The 21,330-nt window shown below is 41.0% G+C and overlaps 1 protein-coding gene across 6 annotated transcripts in view; it reads right to left on the reverse strand.

The window, feature by feature from the left end:
* Positions 1-9,180: 9,180 nt before the first annotated feature.
* The window catches only part of Ccdc144b (coiled-coil domain containing 144B), a 61,850-nt gene continuing 49,700 nt past the window's right edge, over positions 9,181-21,330 (reverse strand). The window contains exons 10-12 of one of the 6 annotated variants that reach the window (XM_039103620.2): positions 18,628-18,850; positions 14,111-14,156; positions 9,181-9,449 (exon numbers count right to left, since the gene is read on the reverse strand). In XM_039103620.2, the coding sequence (XP_038959548.1) occupies positions 9,391-9,449; positions 14,111-14,156; positions 18,628-18,850 (328 nt within the window). In that variant the 3' untranslated portion in view covers positions 9,181-9,390. Of the gene's footprint in view, positions 9,450-9,477; positions 11,814-14,110; positions 14,157-18,627; positions 18,851-21,330 lie in introns of those variants that run through there. The other 5 variants (XM_039103622.2, XM_063282872.1, XM_039103621.2 and 2 more) reach the window with 5 other exon arrangements.

The raw sequence follows: 21,330 nt of genomic DNA on the forward strand, positions 1-21,330 counted from the left end.
TTAAATGTTGTCCTCGTAAGAGTTGCCTTGGTCATGGTGTCTGTTCACAGCAGTAAAACCCTGAATAAGACAGATCTTTTTTCATTTTTGACGCTCAATATCAAATAAGGCTTAAATGGACAAAAACACATTCACACATGCATGTGTAGCTTCCTATAGTCTCAATGCCATACATATACTTTACAGACCTGGAAAATCTGTAATACTTCGTTCACCATTAGCAGTTTATCCCGTGAAATACACATACTGACATGGGAATCTTAGCTTTTGAGTCACAAATTGCCTCTGAAATTTAATGTATCACAGTGACTAAAAGTCACAGTATATAACTGAAATTTTGGTTGAAGTGTCAGATTCCTAGATCTTTTGGATAAATGTGCGCTCTTCTTAAGAAAAAGTTATCTGGGGAGAAACAGCAACACATTGGCACTAACATAAAAATTACAGAGACCTGTGTGAAGGGAACAATCGGGCTGTGCAAAGGCAGCCAGATGCATCACAGAAGACAGATGAATGGATCCTATCAAAGCAGGAGGAGGATGGAGAGAGAGTCAGATCCAACAGAGAAGCCTGGTCAGATCAAGCCAGATGGTTAGTGCAAATGCCACAAAGGGAGTCTGTGGCCAGCATAGGCTACATGAGACACTGCCTTAAGAATGAAATAGATTTTACTTTCCTATTAGTATTATGTGAGGGCTAACATTATGTTTTTAGCTCTAATTGCTGTGCTTAGGGGACCTATAAAACACAAATGCCTGGGACCCATGTGCTGCACTTGAACAGATAACGTCCTGGAATGCTGGCGGCTGTTGTTCGACTTTCACTTTTGTAAACAAGGTTGGTTGCCCCTACTGCACAGGATGTGCTTGGTCCCAAGTAGCTGGGAGATACATACTCAGAAGTACATCAGGTGCATGCTTGCCCCTGATTGGACGCACGTGAGACTTATGGAGCCTTGTGGGGTTTGCCTTTATAAGCACGGGGTTAACATATGTCTTGGCCATTCTCTGGGAGTCCCAACCATGGACGATGTGTCCATCCTCGTGCTAGTACTTAACATGGCCTGCTTTGAATTTGGCTCAAAAATTGTGGTAGTTGTCTTATTCTTGCCCAGTGGGATTAATGGTTACTTTTCCAAATTGTTGTTTGTGATTCTTATACGCTAAAGCTATTTTTCCTCAGCTATGTTAGTTGAGGGGCTTCTAAAACCATGACAGGGTTCTTTCACTGTGTATTTCCCCTCCCCTGTAGATTGTCCTGGTTGCATGAGACCCACGTGCCACAGCTGAGAAAGTGTGGAGCTCCCAAGGTCAGCCAAGTATCATAGATGCTGGAAGGCTGCCAAGCCACTCATGGACTTGACATCAATTTCTATTGAAAAAGTTAGAAAAACTGCACTTGGTTTTAAAAGCACTACAAAAATCATGGGAAAATTGTTGTGTAAGTTCTTCCAGTTATTTCTACAGCTTTGTCTTTTTCCTTGGACCTACATTTCTACAACAACAAAAACAAAAGCTATCAGAGCATTGGATATTATTTTTTGTCTCCTGTTGAAAATAGATTTTTTTCTCACTTAATATATGCTGATTTCCTGTCAGGAGCTGTCATAGGAGAAGCTAATAACTAGCAGGTGATCTTCCTGAGATGACTCTACCTTGGATTAAAAATCTACAGGGTTGGGGATTTGGCTCAGTGATAGAGCGCTTGCCTAGCAAGCGCAAGGCCCTGGGTTCGGTCCCCAGCTCTGAAAAAAAAAAAAAAAGAAAAAAAAAACTACAACAGAGATCCAATAGGCAAGGCCCATGAGAAATTCATTTAGGAAAGATCCCTGCTATTAATATACTTTTCCTGTTATTATTAAACAAATATAACAATCTCTATGTATTAGCCCACCCCTTTGAGCAGATCTCTGCAGAACAGCAAAGGTGTACTGTCTTGTAGTGATGCTATATAGACAAATAGATAATTTCTTAATCCTTAATGATGATCCTATAAGAATTCGTAAACTTATAGCATTTATTAAGCTCCTTTAATAATAACACTGATATTTAATCCTTTCTGATAGTGAAAACTGCAATGGGAACTCTGCCAGTCTTTAGTGTCATGAGTTAATTGCTTCTGAGACTGTAGGCAGGCATTCTACTACTCAGAGCACATTCCAAGAGGTTGAAAAACCATTAATCAAAGGTTATAAAAGGGAACTAATGATGTATTATAGGTGCTAGGACAGAAGATAAAATATTGACTGGGTTTATCTATACAAAGCTTCACTAATAACTTAGTTGTGGCTTTTAACTCTCAGTGAACCTGTGGAGCTGTGACAGGTGATGGATGTTTAGCCAGATAATTATTCCTAGTGGATATGCATGTGAACATTCTGTGTTGTAAATTTCTTATTCGATTTATGATTTGAATTTATGTGTAGACTTGTGATGTACTTTTTACCCTATGATCGTGTATTCTGAAAGATGTCTAAGTGCTGAGGACAAGAGAGGAGAGCGATGTGTTTCTTAGCATTATCTCCCCCTTCTTAGCGATTCTCTCCTTATCCTGCTTTTCTCAGAGCCTGCTTATCCCCTTTGTCTTAGACTCCTTTTCACCCTTTTCTTACAAGCCCTTCCCCCCCTTTTATTAAAGAGCTTTCATAGGAAACTTTTATGTAGAAATAATTGCTAAAATCACTTTTCAAAGTGTCTTTTTTCCTTGTGACTTCAACTAGCAGGCTGATGTTAGAGCCCTCTAATTTCTCTGGAGATAGAAAAAAGGCTACTTTACTTCTGCAGCTGTTAGACTGTAGGTGTTAATTGCCCAAGCCAGTAGTTTTTAACCCTCAAAAGAGCAAGAAAAAATCTAGGACCTTTGGGAAGCTATCTACAAGTATTTAGTATAGTTAGAGAGCTAGAACATCTGGATACCATCAGTCTTTAAAGCTGCACCTAGCTGGACTGTATCTCATTTCAATCCTCTCCAGGGAAGGTGGTTCCCAGCAGTTTCCCCTGCTTCTCCCACCCCCTCTCCACCCCTACTTCCTCCCTACCTCTCCTCCTATCCAGATCCACCTTCTTGTTGTCTCTCATCAGAAAAACAAAACAAAACAAAACAACAAACAAACAACAAAAATGGCGTCCAAAGGGTAATAATAAAACCAGACAAAACCAACAGGTTGGGATCAGATAAAACAAACAAACTGAAGGAAAAGAGCCCAAGAGAAGACACAAAAACCAGAGACCCACTCATTCACACCCTCAGGAGTCTTATAAAGACACTAAACTCGAAACCATGCTATACATGCAAAGGACCCGGTGCAGATGCGTACTGCTCCTGTGCTGGCTACCTCAGTGTCTATGAGTTCAAGCAAACTTTTACCATGTTGGTTTACATCAAACAAACATGGACAAAAATGAAGAGCAAAGTATGAATAAGGCTTTCAAAATTTGATTCTAAATATATAATTACTGTGATGGTTTGAATGAGATGTTGTCCCAAAGTCTGACCTTTGAAGGTTTGGTTCCTGGTTGCCAGTGTGGTGTGAGGAGGCTTAGAAGGTGAGATCTTGCTGGAGGAGGCATGTCACTGGGGTGGGCTTTGAGATTTCCAAGGCCAGTGCAATCCCACTTAGCTCTCTCTGCTTCCTGCTTCCTATTCAAGATGTGAACTCTCAACTATTCTTGTCATCCCTCTGCTACCTGCTGCCATGATTCTCTACCATGAAGGGCTCTTACTCTGGAACCAGAAGCCCCACACAAACACTTTCTTCTGTAAGCTGCCTTGGTCATGGTGTTTTATCATAGCAATAGGAAAACAGCTAATGCAACTATATACTTTCCTTAATATATAAAGAACCTCAGATGAACTAAGGGAGTAATCTATAATGCAAGACCGAAAGCGGTCCAATATAAAGAGTACAGATTAGAGGTGTATATGGATCACCTGACTTTTCTTTCTAGGATTTGTTTACTGTACATGAGCACACTGTCACTCTTCAGACTCACCAGAAGATGGCACCAGATCCCCTTACAGATAGCTGTGAACCCATGTGGTTGCTGGGAATTGAACTCGGGGACCTCTGAAAGAGCAGCCAGTGCTCTTAACTGCTGAGCCATCTCTCCAACCCCCACAGCTCTCGTCTTAAAGGAAGTAAGGGCTGGTTTGTTCTTGAGCAACCCGAGTGAGCACGGCCTGGAACAGAGATTTAGGTCACCCTCCGTTCCATGTTCTAGCATGGAAGCAGTTTCGTGAAGTTTTGTCGTTTTACAGAGCCAAAATTCATAAGCTGAGGCAAGTTATAATGGATCGGTGGGTGCACTTGAGCAGTTACAGCGAGGAGGGGCTTTGCTCTACATCTAAAATGCTTTCTTATGGCATTCTTAGCTTTTGGGGTTGTTGATGAGAGCCTCTGCATCTGCTAAGCTAATGGATTCCAAAAGCATTTGTGTATTAGTCACAAGATGTTAATTATACCACAGAAGTGGCCAGGATGGCTGGCTAAATCTAGCCCAAGATAAGGTAATCAGCCTCTAGGCCTGTGTGTAACATTCCAATCTCTTCACAGTATTGATATTCTAATCAGTGTCTACAGACAGTTTTCTTTCAGGAGTTTTCATTTACAGTATTTTGACAGTATTTATAAAATTTGTCCATTTATACTTCAATCTACCAAATTATTTCTTGACACTCAGCACACAGAGAAGACGGTCACGGGCTGCATGGAAACTATTCTGAGCTAGGGCCCTGTGCTCTGGGGCTGAGTCCCGCTACTGCCTAAGCAGAAATTCAGCTCAACAAGTCAAACTGAGGCATTGTGATGAGTGAGTAGGTACTGAAGACAGCAGCATAGAGAATAACATAAGGAAGAAGCCAGTTGTCAGAGAAAGACTGCAAACCCTTCTCCATGTGAGCAACATACAACAAGTAAGAGTGTGTCAGACAAAGTCCTGCACACAAATACCCCAACCAAACCTCCGCACGAAACAGTGTCACCAACTGGGAAACAAATGTTCAAGCACTGGAGGCTACGGGGGTACATTCCTTATTCAAAAAGTTGTCTATTGCTAAAAATGGAGTATTGAAATCACCCACTACTATTGTGTTGTAGTGATTTTTAGATCTACCAGTGGTTCTTTTATGAAATTGTGTGCCCCTGTGTTTGGTGTACATGCGTTTACTATTGTAGTATACTATTGGTAGAGTTTTTTTTTCCTTTGAGGAGAGTGAAGAATTACTCTGCCTTAGTTTGGGTTTTAGTACTGTGAACAGACACCATGACCAAGGCAACTCTTACAAGGACAACATTTAATTGGGGCTAGCTTATAGGTTCAGAGGTTCAGTCCTTTATCATCTAGGGAGGAGCATGGCAGCACCCAGGCAGGCACAGCACAGGGGCTGAGAGTTGTTCCGAAGGCAAACAGAAGACTGGCTTCTAGGCAGCTAGGACAAGGGTCTTAAAGCCCACGCCCACAGTGACACATCTATTCCAACAAGGTCACATATCCTAATAGTGCCACTCCCTGGGCCAAGCATACACAAACCATCACACCCTCCTTACCTCTTTTGGTTTGAAGTTTTATCAGACATTAGAATGTGTTTGCATTTTAGTTTCTTTTTGTTTTGAATACTTTTTAAAAAAAACATCTTTTTACTCTAAGGTGATGTCTATTTTTGTGTGAGGCATGTTTCTTAGAGGCAGAAAAAAATAGGTCCTGTTTTCTAACCCAATCTTTTAATCTGTCTTTTTGTTAGGGAATTGAGACAACTGACATTCATAGTTCTTTTAAAAATAAACCAATTGCTATCATTTTGTTAGTTTTGTGGGATTTTCTCATATCTTGTTGGATTCCCTGCCATGGTATTGTTTATTTCATTTCTGTGACCTCTTGGCTGTGTTTAGCCTTCTCTTCAGTCTGAAGCATTCCTTTTGTCCCCCTCCCCCTGACAGAGCTGACTTAGTAGTAGTAAATTTCTTCTATCTATCCTTTGCATGGAAAGTTTTTATTTCTCCCCCAATTTTCAGGGATAGTTTTGCTGAGTATAATAGTCTGGGTTGACTGTGTTCTTTTACAGCTTGGAATCTTTTCTGACCCCTCCGGCTTTAAGGGTTTCTGTCAGATAATCCAGTGTTATTCTAAATAGTCTTTGTTTATCAGTAACTTGATCTTTTTCTGTTGTAGCTTCTTTATCCTGTGTTTAATGTTTTAAATATAGCATGCCATGGGAGTTTCCTTTCTGGTCTTGTCTATTTTGTTTTGCACAGGCCTCTTAGACTGGGCTATGCATCTCTTTCTCTAAGTTGGAGAACTTGTGCCCCATGATTTTACTAAAGAGAATCCCTATGCCTTGGTGATAGTTTTCTTATCATTCTTCTTTACCAATAACCCAGGTATCAGGCCAAGCTAAAAGTCTCCCGTTTTTTCGTAGAGTCTCCAGATTCTCCCGTGTTCCATTCATATGGTTTAGCCTTTGCAGAATGAGCCAATTCAACTTTGTCTTCCATACCTGACTCTCTGTTTTTGTTATAAGCAAGTCTCTTGCTAAAGCTTTCCACTGAGTTCTGGAATTGGTTTGTTATTTCATTTCCAATACTGTTTCATTTTGGGTTTTCGTTAAAAATTCAAACTTTATTTTCATGTCTTGGATTGACTCTTTTTTCCTTCCTTCCTTCCTTCCTTCCTTCCTTCCTTCCTTCCTTCCTTTCTGTTGAATTGTTTGGCCATAGCTATAATTATTCTTTTGAATTCTTTGTCTGGAATCCTCCATGTCATTTTCATTTTTGACATTACTATGGGACTTGTACGTTTAGGTAAGGTGATATGTTTTTCATATTTTGGTATTTGTTTTAGGATTTGCACAGCTTGAGTTAGTTTGTTGGTTGACTTTTCTTACTTTAGCGGTGGCACTTATGTTTAGGGGGACCTAATTCATATGAGGATTGGAACCTCGATTTGCCCTGTTATCTAGTATTTGGGACTACAGCCTCCATCTGTATCTTTGGTTCTCTGCTAGAGTCTGGTGCCTTTAGAACTTTGGCCCAGAAGCCTAAAACAATTTCCTGGCACTGACTGGACATGGGTCTCAGAACTGAGGAGGGCGATGGAAGGTTCCTGCTCAGGCAGCAGGCTGAGCTTTGCCTCTCTTTCCATGTGCTGGCTTGAGGGTCCAGGCGGGAGTGGGCTAAACCACAGGAGGTGCCTGTCCATTGAAAGGAGCTGCAGAGCTTAGCCTGCCCTAACAGACAGAAGCTATGACAGAAAGTGCAGGGAGGCCGGGACTATACCAAGTATGAAAGCTTCATAGTAGTGACTGAGCTGGGACCAGTCTGGTCCCAAAGACAGGGAAAGTGCCCAAGAGGAGGTTGTGGTACTTGGGTAACCAGAAAGGGGGAAGCTGGAGAAAGAGAGTATGGGTAGCCTAACTGGATTTGCACTAATTGTAGCTAAAGAGTTCCTGGCAGCAAGAAAACTGGGGTGGGGTAAATCATGCAGGAGACTGTCTGAGAGCAAGTCATCGTTCCTAACAAGTAGGTATGGGACTTGGGTGACCCGAATCTTATTGAATACTCTTGTTCATTAGAGATTTTAGTTCCTAATTCTCTGTTTTGTAGGGTATGTCTGGTTGGGTAATATTAGCTTTTTTTTTTAATTGGAGGGAAAGGGAATGGGGTAGGGAGAGAGGGGAGCATGATCTGGTATTGGGTGGGGGGAAAAAGACTGAAGCCCTGAGGGCCAGCAGAAAGAATGGAAACAGGCAACCTTGGGAAGGAGGTGGTTGAGAGGACCCTCCAGAATGTACCAGAGACCGGGAGGTGAGAGACTCTCTCAGGACTCAAAGGGAGGGATCCTAGATGAAATGCCCTGCAGTGGGGAGAGGGAATTTGTTGAACCCACCCCCAGCAGAAAGAGAGGGCATCAAGTGAAGAATGGGGTTGCTATCCCACAGTCAAAACTCTGACACATAATTCTTTCTGTCTGAAAGAAATGCAGGGATGGAAATGGAGAGGAGCCGGAGGAAAAGAAGGTCCAGCAACAGGCCCAAAGAGGAATCCAGCTCAAGGGGAGGCCCCAAGACACCATTACTGAAGCTATGGGGCATTCGAAAAAAGAGACCTATCATGACTGCCCTCCAAAAGACCCAACAAGCAGCTGAAAGAGTCAGATGCAGATATATATACCCAACCAATGAACAGAAGCTGCTGACCCCTGTGATTAAATTAGGGAAAAGCTGGAGGAGCTGAGGAGGAGGGCAACCCTGTAGAAGGACCAGCAGTCTCATTTAACCTGGACCCCTGAGATCTCTCAGACACTGGATTACCAACCAGGCAGCAAACACCAGCTGATATGAGGCCCCCAACACATATACAGCAGGGGACTCCCAGGTCTGAATTTAGTCAGAGAAGATGTACCTAACCCTCAAGAGACTGGAGGCCCCAGGGAGTTAAAGGTCTGGTAGGGTGGGTGGGGTGGGGACCTCCTTGTGGAGACAAGGGAGGCAGGGAGGAGGTATGGGATGTGGAACAGTTGGAGAGTGGACCGGGAGGGGAATAAAATCTGGAGTGTAAAAATAAATAAATAAATAAATAAATAATTGGAAATCTTCATTTTCTGCTTATGGAATAAGTTAAGGAGTATCAGTGTTAATTCTTATTTGAATATGTGGTAGAATTTTGAGCTAAATCCATCTGGCCCTGAACTTTTTTTTAGTTGATTTTTTAATTACCATTTGTAACTCACTGGGTGCTATGTTTCTATCTAAATTATTTCTTTTATTTCAACTCAGCTCTGTCACGTATGTACATATGTGTATATGTGTGTATATATAAATATATAGATATAGATCCATTTCTTTCAGATGTTCTGGTTTGGATTTTTAAAGTCTGTCATTACAACTCTCTGAATATCCACAGTGTCTGTTGTAATGTCTCTCCTTTTATCCCTAGTTTTGTTAAGTCAGATTAAAATGTATTGACAATGGCTATTGTACCAGTATACTGAAATGATATGTATACTTTAGAATGTTCATGGATTAATAATAATTGGCAAATAAGCCAATTATTAAGGTGACATTTAACTCTACCAAAGTATTAACATTTTGTTTCTTTGCTGCTTTAACAACTAACATTGAAGAAGTCTGAGTGCATAAAACTCTATGAGACATGTGTTCACTTAAAAATTACAGGTTCACAAATAATTTAAAATATTCAATTTTTACTACTAATCTCTGATACAAAATATTCTTTAATATTTAACATATTGGAAAAAGTAAAAATGGTTTATGAACAGCCAAGTAACATATTGAAGGTAAATGTTATATTTCAAATTATGTGTGTATATATACATATATATTCATATTAAAATCTCTACATATTCTTCTGATAGGTTCTTTAGGAAGACTCTAACTTCATATATGAGTAAATTCTGTAGAAGTTCTATGGAGTCCAGATTCAAATTCAGCAGTAGCTGCAAAAAAAAATTATCTATGTTAAAGACTTTATATTAAATTAACAATGAGTTAGTTTTAAAGTTTTTTAAAAATTCACCAATGTTAATGAAGATTAACCTAATGTGTCCCACTGGTGTAACAGTGTCATGCCTGTTATGGCTGGCTGTCTGCTTTCTGATTGGATTTGAGGTCAGTCCATAGGAGATTGGGTTCCTGGTACTGTGATCCTGGTCAAAAGTCTATGGCAGGTGTGTTAGTCAGGGTTAATATTGCTGTGATGAAAAACCATGACTAAAGCGAGTTGGAAAGGAAAGGGTTTATTTGGCTTATACTTCATATCACTGTTTAACACTGAAGGAGGTAAGGACTCAGGCAGGGCTGGAACCTGGAGGCGGGAGCTGATGCAGAGCCATGGAGGATGCTGCTTACTGGCTTGTTCCTTGTGACTTGCTTAACCTGCTTTATTATAGAACTCAGGACTACCAGTCTGGGGCTGACACTATCCACAATGGGACTGGCTTGGTAGTGGATCGATCACTCCCCCATCAACGACTAATTGAAAAAATGCCCCCTCACCTTACCTACAGCCCAATATTATGTTGGCATTTTGTTGGTCCGGGAACCTGCCTGGCCTTGAACAGGATTGAAGAGGGACACAGCATTGGATGTTGCTTTAAAGACTAATGGTCTCTGGCCTTCTAGCTCTCAAACTATACCGAATGCTTGTTGATAACTTCCAAAAGATTCTAAAGACGTTCTCATTTATTCTGTGGTTTAAAAAGCACTGGCTTCTTTTCTCTTTAACTCTGTGCTTTATTAAACTTTATAATCCTCTATGATTTATTTAACTCTTTATGCTTAAATAAGCCGTAGGGAAACTTAACTCCTTCTTACTGTTCTGTGCTAAGAACTCTTTCCTACTGTTCTGTGCTTCATTAAGCACTAAAAACTTAACTCTTTATTACTTGTGCTTTAAAAAGCAATGCTAATATCTGGCAATTAACACATACTGTTAGCAGCAGGGAGTTAACTGAAAGGAGTTTATTGCTGGCTCCTTTCTCTACCCAGACAGCCAGAAGCCCTTGCTGGCCTGGCAGGTTAACTCTTTGTGAACCAGAGAGGAAGGAAAGGAAAAGAATTAAGATGCTGTATATAGGCAAACATGCACAGACATATATACATTCAATCATTCATGCACCCATACTCTGGCCAGGCTCAACTGTCTGTCACATTCAACTCCACATGTATTCATGCATGTTCACACATATAAACATATACCCTACACGCAAACATATAGACAAACACACAGACATGGATGGATGGATGGATGGATGGATGGATGGATGGATGGATGGGTGGGCAGAGTTCCCCAAGTCAAACCATTCAACCAACAACTTTATTTCTTTTCTCTGGTCTTTTTATGCCTTCTTAGACAAAAAAGTTTTTTAGATAATTACCTCAGAGATAAAATGTTACATAAAATGGGAGTTACAAAAGGATGTTGATATTAAGTTCAAAGCAGTGTTTCCTCATAATATACTCATTAAATTTTTTAAAGCAACAATTTTACATGCCTGACCTTATCATAATGCACACCTGTGACTTTATCCTTGGATCCAAATGTTTTTTCTTGAACACAAAATTGTCCCAAATCTATTTCTCTTACTAGCGTGATTATGAAAGCTCATTGTATCTTTTTTAAAAGATTTATTTATTTATTTATTATATATAAGTATACTGTAACAGTCTTCAGACACACCAGAAGAGAGCATCAGATCTCATTATAGATGGTCGTGAGCCACCATATGGTTGTTAGGATTTGAACTCAGGATCTCAGGAAGAGTGGTTAGTGCTCTTAACCACTGAGCCATCTCTCTAACCCTGTGTTTCTTATTATGCAACCTTTACTTACTATTCTGAGGAATGGGCACATTCTCTTCTTATATTTTTGGTTGTGAGCCTAGCCTTTAATGGCTGAGCCATCTCTCTGGCCCGCACATTCTATTCTTGATTCTAACTTTATTACATCTTTTTAGCAACTAAGACCATCTCTAAAATCTTTCTTACTAAAACCATTTGAATCAAATCAGGAATTCTATAGAATTATTATCTATTTGTCTGTATAGCATCCCTACAAGACTGTAGGTCTGCAGAGATCTGCTCAAAGGGGTGTGTTAATACCTAGTGATAACAGAAGAGCATATTAATAGCCACAAGTTTTCCTAAAGTGGATTTCTCCTGGGCCTTGCCTACTGGAGCTGTCATAGATTTTAATCCAAGGCAGCCCTATCCCAGGATGCTCACCGGCTAGTTTTTAGCTTCTCCTATGGTGTCTCCTGACATTTCATCAATTGAGGCTCCCTCCTCTCTGATGACTATACCTTTTATCAAGTTGACAAAAAAAGAAAAAATTAGCACAGCTGGGTAGGCCATTGGCTGGAGGGTAGAACCCACTCTTGTCATTTTTCTAATGCTCACGATGTCAGTTAAATAGTTGTGTTTGTACCTATGGATCTGGGCTGGTCTCAGCATTCATTCGAGAAGCTTCTTTCTGCAGTGGACAGCAGTCAATGGAGAGATGCATAACTAGTCAGAAGGCTAAGAATAAGAGACTGAGTGCTCAGCTCTGAACAGGACGACCCCACCCACCCAAGCCTCAGGGAATCCTGAAGATAAATAAAATGGAAAGAACATAAACGCAAGAGGGTGTGGAGGGAGGGTGGGAAGAGAGGGGAGGGAGGGAGAGGGAGGGGAGGGAGGATGCTGTTGTCTGGACATGAAATGCCTATCAGGCTCATGGGCTCAGAGCAGATGAGTTCATGGCCTACACAACATCAACTTGTGGCACAGATGGGCTCATGAATTCCAGGCTCCTCCTCTTATTGAGGAGCTCTTGACAGCCGACAGTTGCTAGAGCAGAGAGAACCATTCTTTGGGGGAATGTATACTAAATTATCAGAAGGATTCTTATGCTCTGGCGAATTGCTCCACACCCATGCACACACATGGCAGCTCTAACTGGAGCTGGCGAATTATGAAACAAAGCATGAAGTGGGGAAGGGGACATATTGGAGGAGGTGGAAGGGAAAATGAAGAGGGAAATGGTGTGTGCGTGTGTGTGCATGTGTGTGTGCATGTGTGTGTGCATGTGTGTGCATGTGTGTGCATGTGTGTGTGCGTGTGTGTGCATGTGTGTGCATGTGTGTGTGCGTGTGTGTGCATGTGTGTGTGCGTGTGTGTGTGCATGTGTGTGCATGTGTGTGTGCATGTGTGTGTGCGCGTGTGTGTGCATGTGTGTGCATGTGTGTGTGCATGTGTGTGTGCATGTGTGTGCATGTGTGTGTGCGTGTATGTTTGCATGTGTGTGTGTGCATGTGTGTGTGCGTGTGTGTGTGCATGTGTGTGTGCATGTGTGTGTGCGTGTGTGTGTGCATGTGTGTGTGCGTGTGTGTGTGCATGTGTGTGTGCATGTGTGTGTGTATAATATTGTTGTATACCTGTATGAAATTCTCAAGAATAAAGAAAAAATAAGAATATCACAGTACAAACTATAGTACACGATTTGATAATAGTTACAGAATTAATTGCCAGGTGATTATCAATGCATTTGGTTTCCTCGTCTTCACAATTCCTCACTAACCAGATGCTGTAACAAGCACTGGTGATGTGAGATTTATATACCCCCCCCCAAATACTGTGATGCTTTTTTAAAAGGGACTGATGGATAGACGGTATCCACATATGTTGACAGGTACAAGGGTTGACTACATGTGAGTGCAAAGGGCGCGAAAGGACCCTCATCTAGAGGTACGTCTGAGTTAAGGTCTGGAATAGAGGCGGTTTGGAAATTTTCAGTTCGTGTTCAGGAGACATGAGCTTTCCCTGAGCTAAGCACATAAGGAAATAAATCCTAGGAGACTTGAAATAGCACTTGTTAGGTGACAATTTATGAAGTGTGGCTTTTTTCATTGTTGTTGGCAAGCTTTAGTAAATAAACCTTGGTTTCTTGGTCATAAGCTGAGAAGGCCAGCATGCCATTACATTTTCATATTTAACTTTTTATTTTTTGAGATTGTAATATAGTTGTATCATGGCTCCTCCCTTTCTTCTCTTCAGTCCCCTCATAAACCCCTCCTCAACCCTTTTCCAGATCCACAGTTTCTTTGTCATGAATTCTTGTTACGCACACATACATATACGTATTACTAAATGCATGGCCCACCCTGCTCCGTCTCTGTACTGCCGCAATACATGTGTGTATGTTCTCAGGGCTGACCACTTGGTACGGGATAATCATCCGGTGTGTTCAGGGGACAGTACTTATCCAGCTCTCAGAACCCCTTAGTTGCCTGGGCCCCTGGGGTTTTTAGAAGCTATGGCATTGTCTTTGAGGATAGCTTCAGTGTGCAGGCTGATAGTTTCATAAGGATTGCAGAAGTGAAGAAAGCAGTGAGCCAGATAAGGTAGAAAGGATTTCAGAAGTTCTAAGGGCAGGAATAAATGGTGTGTAAATACACACTTCACTAAGGATGCTTGAGTCTTCCCGCCTTCAACTTGGTTTCATAAGAACAAATAGTAACCTAGAAACTACCAATGAAGGTGAAACAATTAGAGGTTCATACTTTATTTCAGGAATCAGTTATCAACCCAAACTCAACAAATAAAATGTGACACCTACCTTGCCTTAATTCTCTGGTTATACTTCGTTCCCACTCCTGAAGCACCTGAAATCAGTTAGATATTATTTATAATATATGAATTAATTCATATATGAGTAAATTGCTGTCATTTTAAATAGCTGATTTATTTATTTTTCATAGCTCTTTTTCTTAGTAGCTGATTAATGTTGTGGAAATACATCACATATGTATTATCCTTGCACTACCTGCCATCTAGGTGAGACATTATGATGAGTATTATTTATCATTAAAATATGATCTTATAAAAACTGCATGGTATTGGTACAGAGACAAACAGATAGACCAATGGAATAGAATTGAAGACCCAGAAATAAACCCACACACCTATGGGCACTTGATCTTTGACAAAGAAGATAAAACCATCCAGTGGAAAAGAGACAGCATTTTTAACAAATGGCGGTCAGCATGTAGAAGAATGCAAATCGATTCATTCTTATCATCCTGTACAAAGCTCAAGTCCAAGTGGATCAAGGACCTCCACATCAAACCAGACACACTCAAACTAATAGAAGAAAAAGTAGGGAAGAACCTCCAACACATGGGCATTGGGGAAAATTTCCTGAACAAAACACCAATGGCTTATGCTCTAAGATCAAGAATCGACAAATGGGATCTCATAAAACTGCAAAGCTTCTGTAAGGCAAAGGACACTGTGGTTAGGACAAAATGGCAACCAACAGATTGGGAAAAGATCTTTACCAATCGTACAACGGATAGAGGGCTTATATCCAAAATATACAAAGAACTCAAGAAGTTAGACCGCTACATGGTCATTGGATTATACAGTAAAACGTTATCTTTAAAATTTTTTAATTATAGTATGCATCTGCCCACTCATTTATCTTAAAAGTGTTTATAAAAAGCCAAAGGAAGGGCTGGGGATTTAGCTCAGTGGTAGTGCGCTTACCTAGGAAGCGCAAGGCCCTGGGTTCGGTCCCCAGCTCCGAAAAAAAGAACCAAAAAAAAAAAAAAAAGTACCAGGAAAAAAAAAGATTTAAAAAAAAAAAAAGCCAAAGGAAAACATTCCCTTTAGTTAAGACACTGGTAAAACAGAGAAGAGCTGACCTACAACACAGTCTCTACCATCCAAACCTCAGGGACCCTCACAGAAGAGTGGACGAAAAGATGGTGGTGAGTGTCTGTCAGGTCTCTGTCTACTTTAAAAACAAGTTTGTTTTAACGTGGGGAGAGGTGTAAGTTTTTAGAATGCAGTTAGAGGGTATAGCAAAGTGGTAGTAGCAGGTTCTCCGGTAGGGTCCTTGACTTCACCAACTGTGGTTACGTTTCTGCTGCCATAATTGATTTCTCTCCTATTTAGTGGGCCTTAAAGTCCAATCAGATGGGCATTGGTTGCTCTCAGTGCTACTATTACACCCTGTGATGGTTTGAATTAGACGCCCCCCACCCCACATAGTCTTGGACAAGTGAATGCTTAGTCCCCATTTGATGGCATGGTTGAGGGAGGCTTAGGAGGTATGGCCTTGCTGAGAAAGTTTGTTACTGGAGGTGACCTTAAAGTTTCCAAGACTCTTACCCTTCCTAGTTCACTCTCTCTGCTTCCCGTTCACAATTCAAGGATGTGAACTCTCCACTTACGGCTCCGGCTACCCTGCCTACCATCTTCTGCTGTATCCCTGTGCTTTCAAAGAAGCATTAACACCAACGTTCCTCAAATCATCCCACAAAATAGTAAATAAACATTTCCATCACACTGTTATCAAAACTAGGCAAAGACTAAACCAAAAGAGAAAATTATAGGCCAGCTTCTCAAAAGACGCAACACAAATGATCGTGAAACACTTCTAAGATGTTCATCTTTACCCATCAGGGAAATGTAAATTAAAAATACATTCATTATTTTAATTTTATCCCGACCAGAATGGTTAAGAATGCAGAAACCAGTGTTAACAAGTGGTGGCATGGATGTAGGGAAATGGATACACATATTTGCTGTTGTTGAATTGCAAAGTGGTGAAATCAGTATAGAAATTAAAGTGGGGGTTGTTCGAAAAGCTGAAAATCATCTACCACATGACTCAGCTCTACAATTCTTAGATATTTACTCACAGCACTATATACCACTACAGGGATACTTGTAGTTACTCCATAACATGGCAACAATGTCCCTACTAGACACCACAGTCTAACAAATAAAAACCTAGTCCTGGATATGGGTTACTTCTATAGAAGTTGTTGGCCATTAGGGTCAACATTACAGGTGTTAGCATTTTGTCTAAGCTCCACCCCACAGTTACCTGGCAACAGCCAGGTATGCTCCACCCCACAGTTAGGGGCAACAGCCCTGAAACAGCCAGGGATGCCTGACTCGCTATAATAGGGGCTGTTTGCCCCCTCCTCTTTCTCTTGCTCCCACTCTGTCCCGTTGCCCCTTCCCCCTTCTCTCCTCACCCTTCCCCCCACAATGTGCTCATGGCCATCCTCTACTTCTCTCTCTCTTTCCTCCTCCTTCTTCATCACACCTTCATCTTTCCTCTGCCAATAAATCTCTCCCATGGAACTGTGCTGGCCTGGTGTGATCTGTCATCGACAAGCTGCCATTAGAACAAAACAGGTTTTTGCCAATGCTCTTGGTTCTCCACAGAACTAGATGTCAAGATCCTATCCCTGAAGGAACCACATACTTGAATCATAGGACATGGAGAAATCAAACTAGTCCTGACCTGTAAAATGTATTCATACTGGCTAGCTTGCATAGTGCTGGAGCATGCTATGTGTGCTACCAGAGGAGGAGGTCATCAATTCTACCTGGCTGAGAAACCCCGTGGTGTGTGATAGCAATTGACCTGGCAAGATAGTGTTAGATGGTGCGATAGTGTCATAAACACCATCAGAGTAACCAACAACTGTCTTTTTTATTTAAAAAAGTACTGTTGGACAAGATAAAACCAATTCCTGCCATCATTACTAGGCCAAGAACCTGTGGCTAGACAGGTCCTGGGTCTCAGGGAGAACCTACCATTATTCATCTGGTAAATGGACACCATGTTAAACTGACTTCTAATGACTTACCATTATATCCATAGATTAACGCATCAAATCAACCCTCAGGGAAAGCTTTCTGTTTGCTATGGGTGGGGATGAACACGGAGACTCACAACTGGCCACGGTTCAGGGAGTGAGAGCCAGCAGAACGCTCAGCCCTGGGCGACACATTGATGTGGCATCCTAAGGGGTCATTGCAGAAGGGGCATAAAGAAGGTAAAGCAAGAGACGAATGAATACAAAATCAGTGTTTTCCACACAAAGCAGTCAGCTGCACGTATGGACTGACAGTGGCTATGGCGGCATACAAAGCCTGGTGCAAGCTCAAGTCAGAAGAAATATCAGCATGGCAGCTGGAGACGGACCTGAAGTTCCAGTCCTATCAAAGAACCTATCGTAATTGATAGCTGTTGTAAGAGAGATCGTTTTCTTTCAGAGTGTTGCCACGGATGGATTCCACACATTCCACACTCACCAACTCATGGGCACCAAAACTGGGCTTGATGGTTGAGTAAAAGGAGAGGCACCCACAAAGTTGAGTGGGTAAGGAAGAGGGCAGAGGACCTGGGAGAAGTTGGAGGGTGGGGTGAATATGATAAAAACTCATAAGAAGTTCTCCAAGAACTAACCAAAGAGCTTCCAAGAAAGAAGTCAGGAAAAAGTATCACTTAGATAATCTCACAAAAAAAATCAAGGAATAAGCATAGCCAAGGGAGAGAAGAATCAGCCAGGCGTGAAGCTCTCCCGTCCCCCCACCCCCATGAGAGGAACTATTGTAACGGATGGCTATTGAGAGAAAGACGGTTTTCTTTCAGATCAATGCCACCGATCCACTCCTTATACTCTGCATTCATGGATACATTGGCACTGAAAGTGGACTTGAAGGGGAGGCACACACAAAGCTGAGTGGGTAAGGAACAGGATGCTGGAGAGTTTACCATGAACATTTTAAAGCAGAAGAACACACAACTGACGAGGGCAACAGAAGACAGAGAGATGCCATCATGCTAATGGGACACCAGAGTTAACATTGTGAATTTGTCCATGGTCTGGAGAGCAAACCTTGAGCCAAATCAATTGCATTAAAATTCTAATGATATTCTTCACTCGACTACGAAAAAACATCCTAAAACTAATCTAGAAGCACAAACTAAATCACTTGCAAGGGAGTCCAAAGCATTTCTCAACCCTTCAGTTTTCTGCAATCCCGTCTGTTTGCTAATGTGGCAAGCTGGTAAGCTCTTAAAGGAGCTGGAAGCCCACTGGTCAGTTCCATCTGAAACAGCAAGTCAACAAACGAGTGTTGCTTGCCAACGAGAATTTTGGAAATCTTGAAAATTATAGAATTTCTATTTTCTTTCTTCACGAGCATGCATTGTTATAATGTTCACTCATTTTGTGCAAGGCAATCAAATAACTTGGTAGCACATTAAATCAACAAGAGCCACACCAGGAATGGAATCCAAAGGAACATAAGTAAGATAAAACTAACCTTGGTCTTGCAGTTTTCCATGGTCTCAACTGAAAGCCAGAGGTTTGATGTAGAAAGCATATTTTCTCTAGAGAAGCTTCTTGGAGTGAAAAATCTATTACTGTCTCTTGGACAGGTGGACTCCAGGACGGGTCTTATGTCAACCATGCTGTACTGTGAAGCTCTGTTCTGTTTTCTCTCTAGGAGAAGTTTGGTCTTGACCTCTGCCAGTCTTTCATCTGTTCTGAGAAGAGTGCAAAGATAAATTCTCCATGCCTTGTGTTCCAGAACTGATCATAAATAACCTATATTTAAAAAGAGTTAATGGCACTCCCCAGTGACAGGATCGTAGAACTTGAATTGTGTCAGGGCATATACAGTGCATCTAAGTACAGTGTAAAAACCGTTCTAAAGCAGGGCATGCTTGTATACCTAGGAGAACAACAAGCAAGCAGTTCAATCCGTGTGGAGGAGAGAGACATCTGTCGATGACACGTGGCTCAACACTTATACTGCAGACTTCTGGAAAAGTCCTATGCCTAAGATCCCGGATGTCTTAGAAATGCAAGAAAAGGGTAACTGTGGAAAGACACGTGTGTTAGCTCATCTGCTTAACCACCATTCTGCTTTGTGAGAAGGTCGAGAGACGAGAGAAGAAGTGAGAAATAAATGAGTTGAGTAAATCAGTATAATAATAATAATAATAATAATAATAATAATAATAAAAACCCCATTTCCTAGACAGATACCAGGTACCGAAGTTAAATCAGGAACAGATAAACCAGTTAAACAACCCCGTAACTCCTAAGGAAATAGAAGCAGTCATTAAAGGTCTCCCAACCAAAAAGAGCCCAGGTCCAGATGGGTTTAGTGCAGAATTCTATCAGACCTTCATAGAAGACCTCATACCAATATTATCCAAACTATTCCACAAAATTGAAACAGATGGAGCACTCCCGAATTCCTTCTATGAAGCCACAATTACTCTTATACCTAAACCACACAAAGACCCAACAAAGAAAGAGAACTTCAGACCAATTTCCCTTATGAATATCGACGCAAAAATACTCAATAAAATTCTGGCAAACCGAATCCAAGAGCACATCAAAACAATCATCCACCATGATCAAGTAGGCTTCATCCCAGGCATGCAGGGATGGTTTAATATACGGAAAACCATCAACGTGATCCATTATATAAACAAACTGAAAGAACAGAACCACATGATCATTTCATTAGATGCTGAGAAAGCATTTGACAAAATTCAACACCCCTTCATGATAAAAGTCCTGGAAAGAATAGGAATTCAAGGCCCATACCTAAACATAGTAAAAGCCATATACAGCAAACCAGTTGCTAACATTAAACTAAATAGAGAGAAACTTGAAGCAATCCCACTAAAATCAGGGACTAGACAAGGCTGCCCACTCTCTCCCTACTTATTCAATATAGTTCTTGAAGTTCTAGCCAGAGCAATCAGACAACAAAAGGAGATCAAGGGGATACAGATCAGAAAAGAAGAAGTCAAAATATCACTATTTGCAGATGATATGATAGTATATTTAAGTGATCCCAAAAGTTCCACCAGAGAACTACTAAAGCTGATAAACAACTTCAGCAAAGTGGCTGGGTATAAAATTAACTCAAATAAATCAATAGCCTTCCTCTACACAAAAGAGAAACAAGCCAAGAAATTAGGGAAACGACACCCTTCATAATAGACCCAAATAATATAAAGTACCTCGGTGTGACTTTAACCAAGCAAGTAAAAGATCTGTACAATAAGAACTTCAAGACGCTGAAGAAAGAAATTGAAGAAGACCTCAGAAGATGGAAAGATCTCCCATGCTCATGGATTGGCAGGATTAATATAGTAAAAATGGCCATTTTACCAAAAGCGATCTACAGATTCAATGCAATCTCCATCAAAATACCAATCCAATTCTTCAAAGAGCTAGACAGAACAATTTGCAAATTCATCTGGAATAACAAAAAACCCAGGATAGCTAAAACTATCCTCCACAATAAAAGGACTTCAGGGGGAAATCACTATTCCTGAACTCAAGCAGTATTACAGAGCAATAGTGATAAAAACTGCGTGGTATTGGTACAGAGACAGACAGATAGACCAATGGAATAGAATTGAAGACCCAGAAATGAACCCACACACCTATGGGCACTTGATTTTTGACAAAGGAGCCAAAACCATCCAATGGAAAAAAGACAGCATTTTCAGCAAATGGTGCTGGTTCAACTGGAGGTCAACATGTAGAAGAATGCAGATTGATCCATGCTTATCACCCTGTACAAAGCTTAGGTCCAAGAGGATCAAGGACCTCCACATCAAACCAGATACACTCAAACTAATAGAAGAAAAACTAGGGAAGCATCTGGAACACATGGGCACTGGAAAAAATTTCCTGAACAAAACACCAATGGCTTATGCTCTAAGATCAAGAATCGACAAATGGGATCTCATAAAACTGCAAAGCTTCTGTTAGGCAAAGGACACTATGGTTAGGACAAAACGGCAACCAACAGATTTGGAAAAGATCTTTACCAATCCTACAACAGATAGAGGCCTTATATCCAAAATATACAAAGAACTCAAGGAGTTAGACCTCAGGGAGACAAATAACCCTATTAAAAAATGGGGTTCAGAGCTAAACAAAGAATTCACAGCTGAGGAATGCTGAATGGCTGAGAAATACCTAAAGAAATGTT

The sequence above is a fragment of the Rattus norvegicus genome, chromosome 2 (assembly GCF_036323735.1).
Source record: "Rattus norvegicus strain BN/NHsdMcwi chromosome 2, GRCr8, whole genome shotgun sequence".
NCBI lineage: Eukaryota > Metazoa > Chordata > Mammalia > Rodentia > Muridae > Rattus > Rattus norvegicus.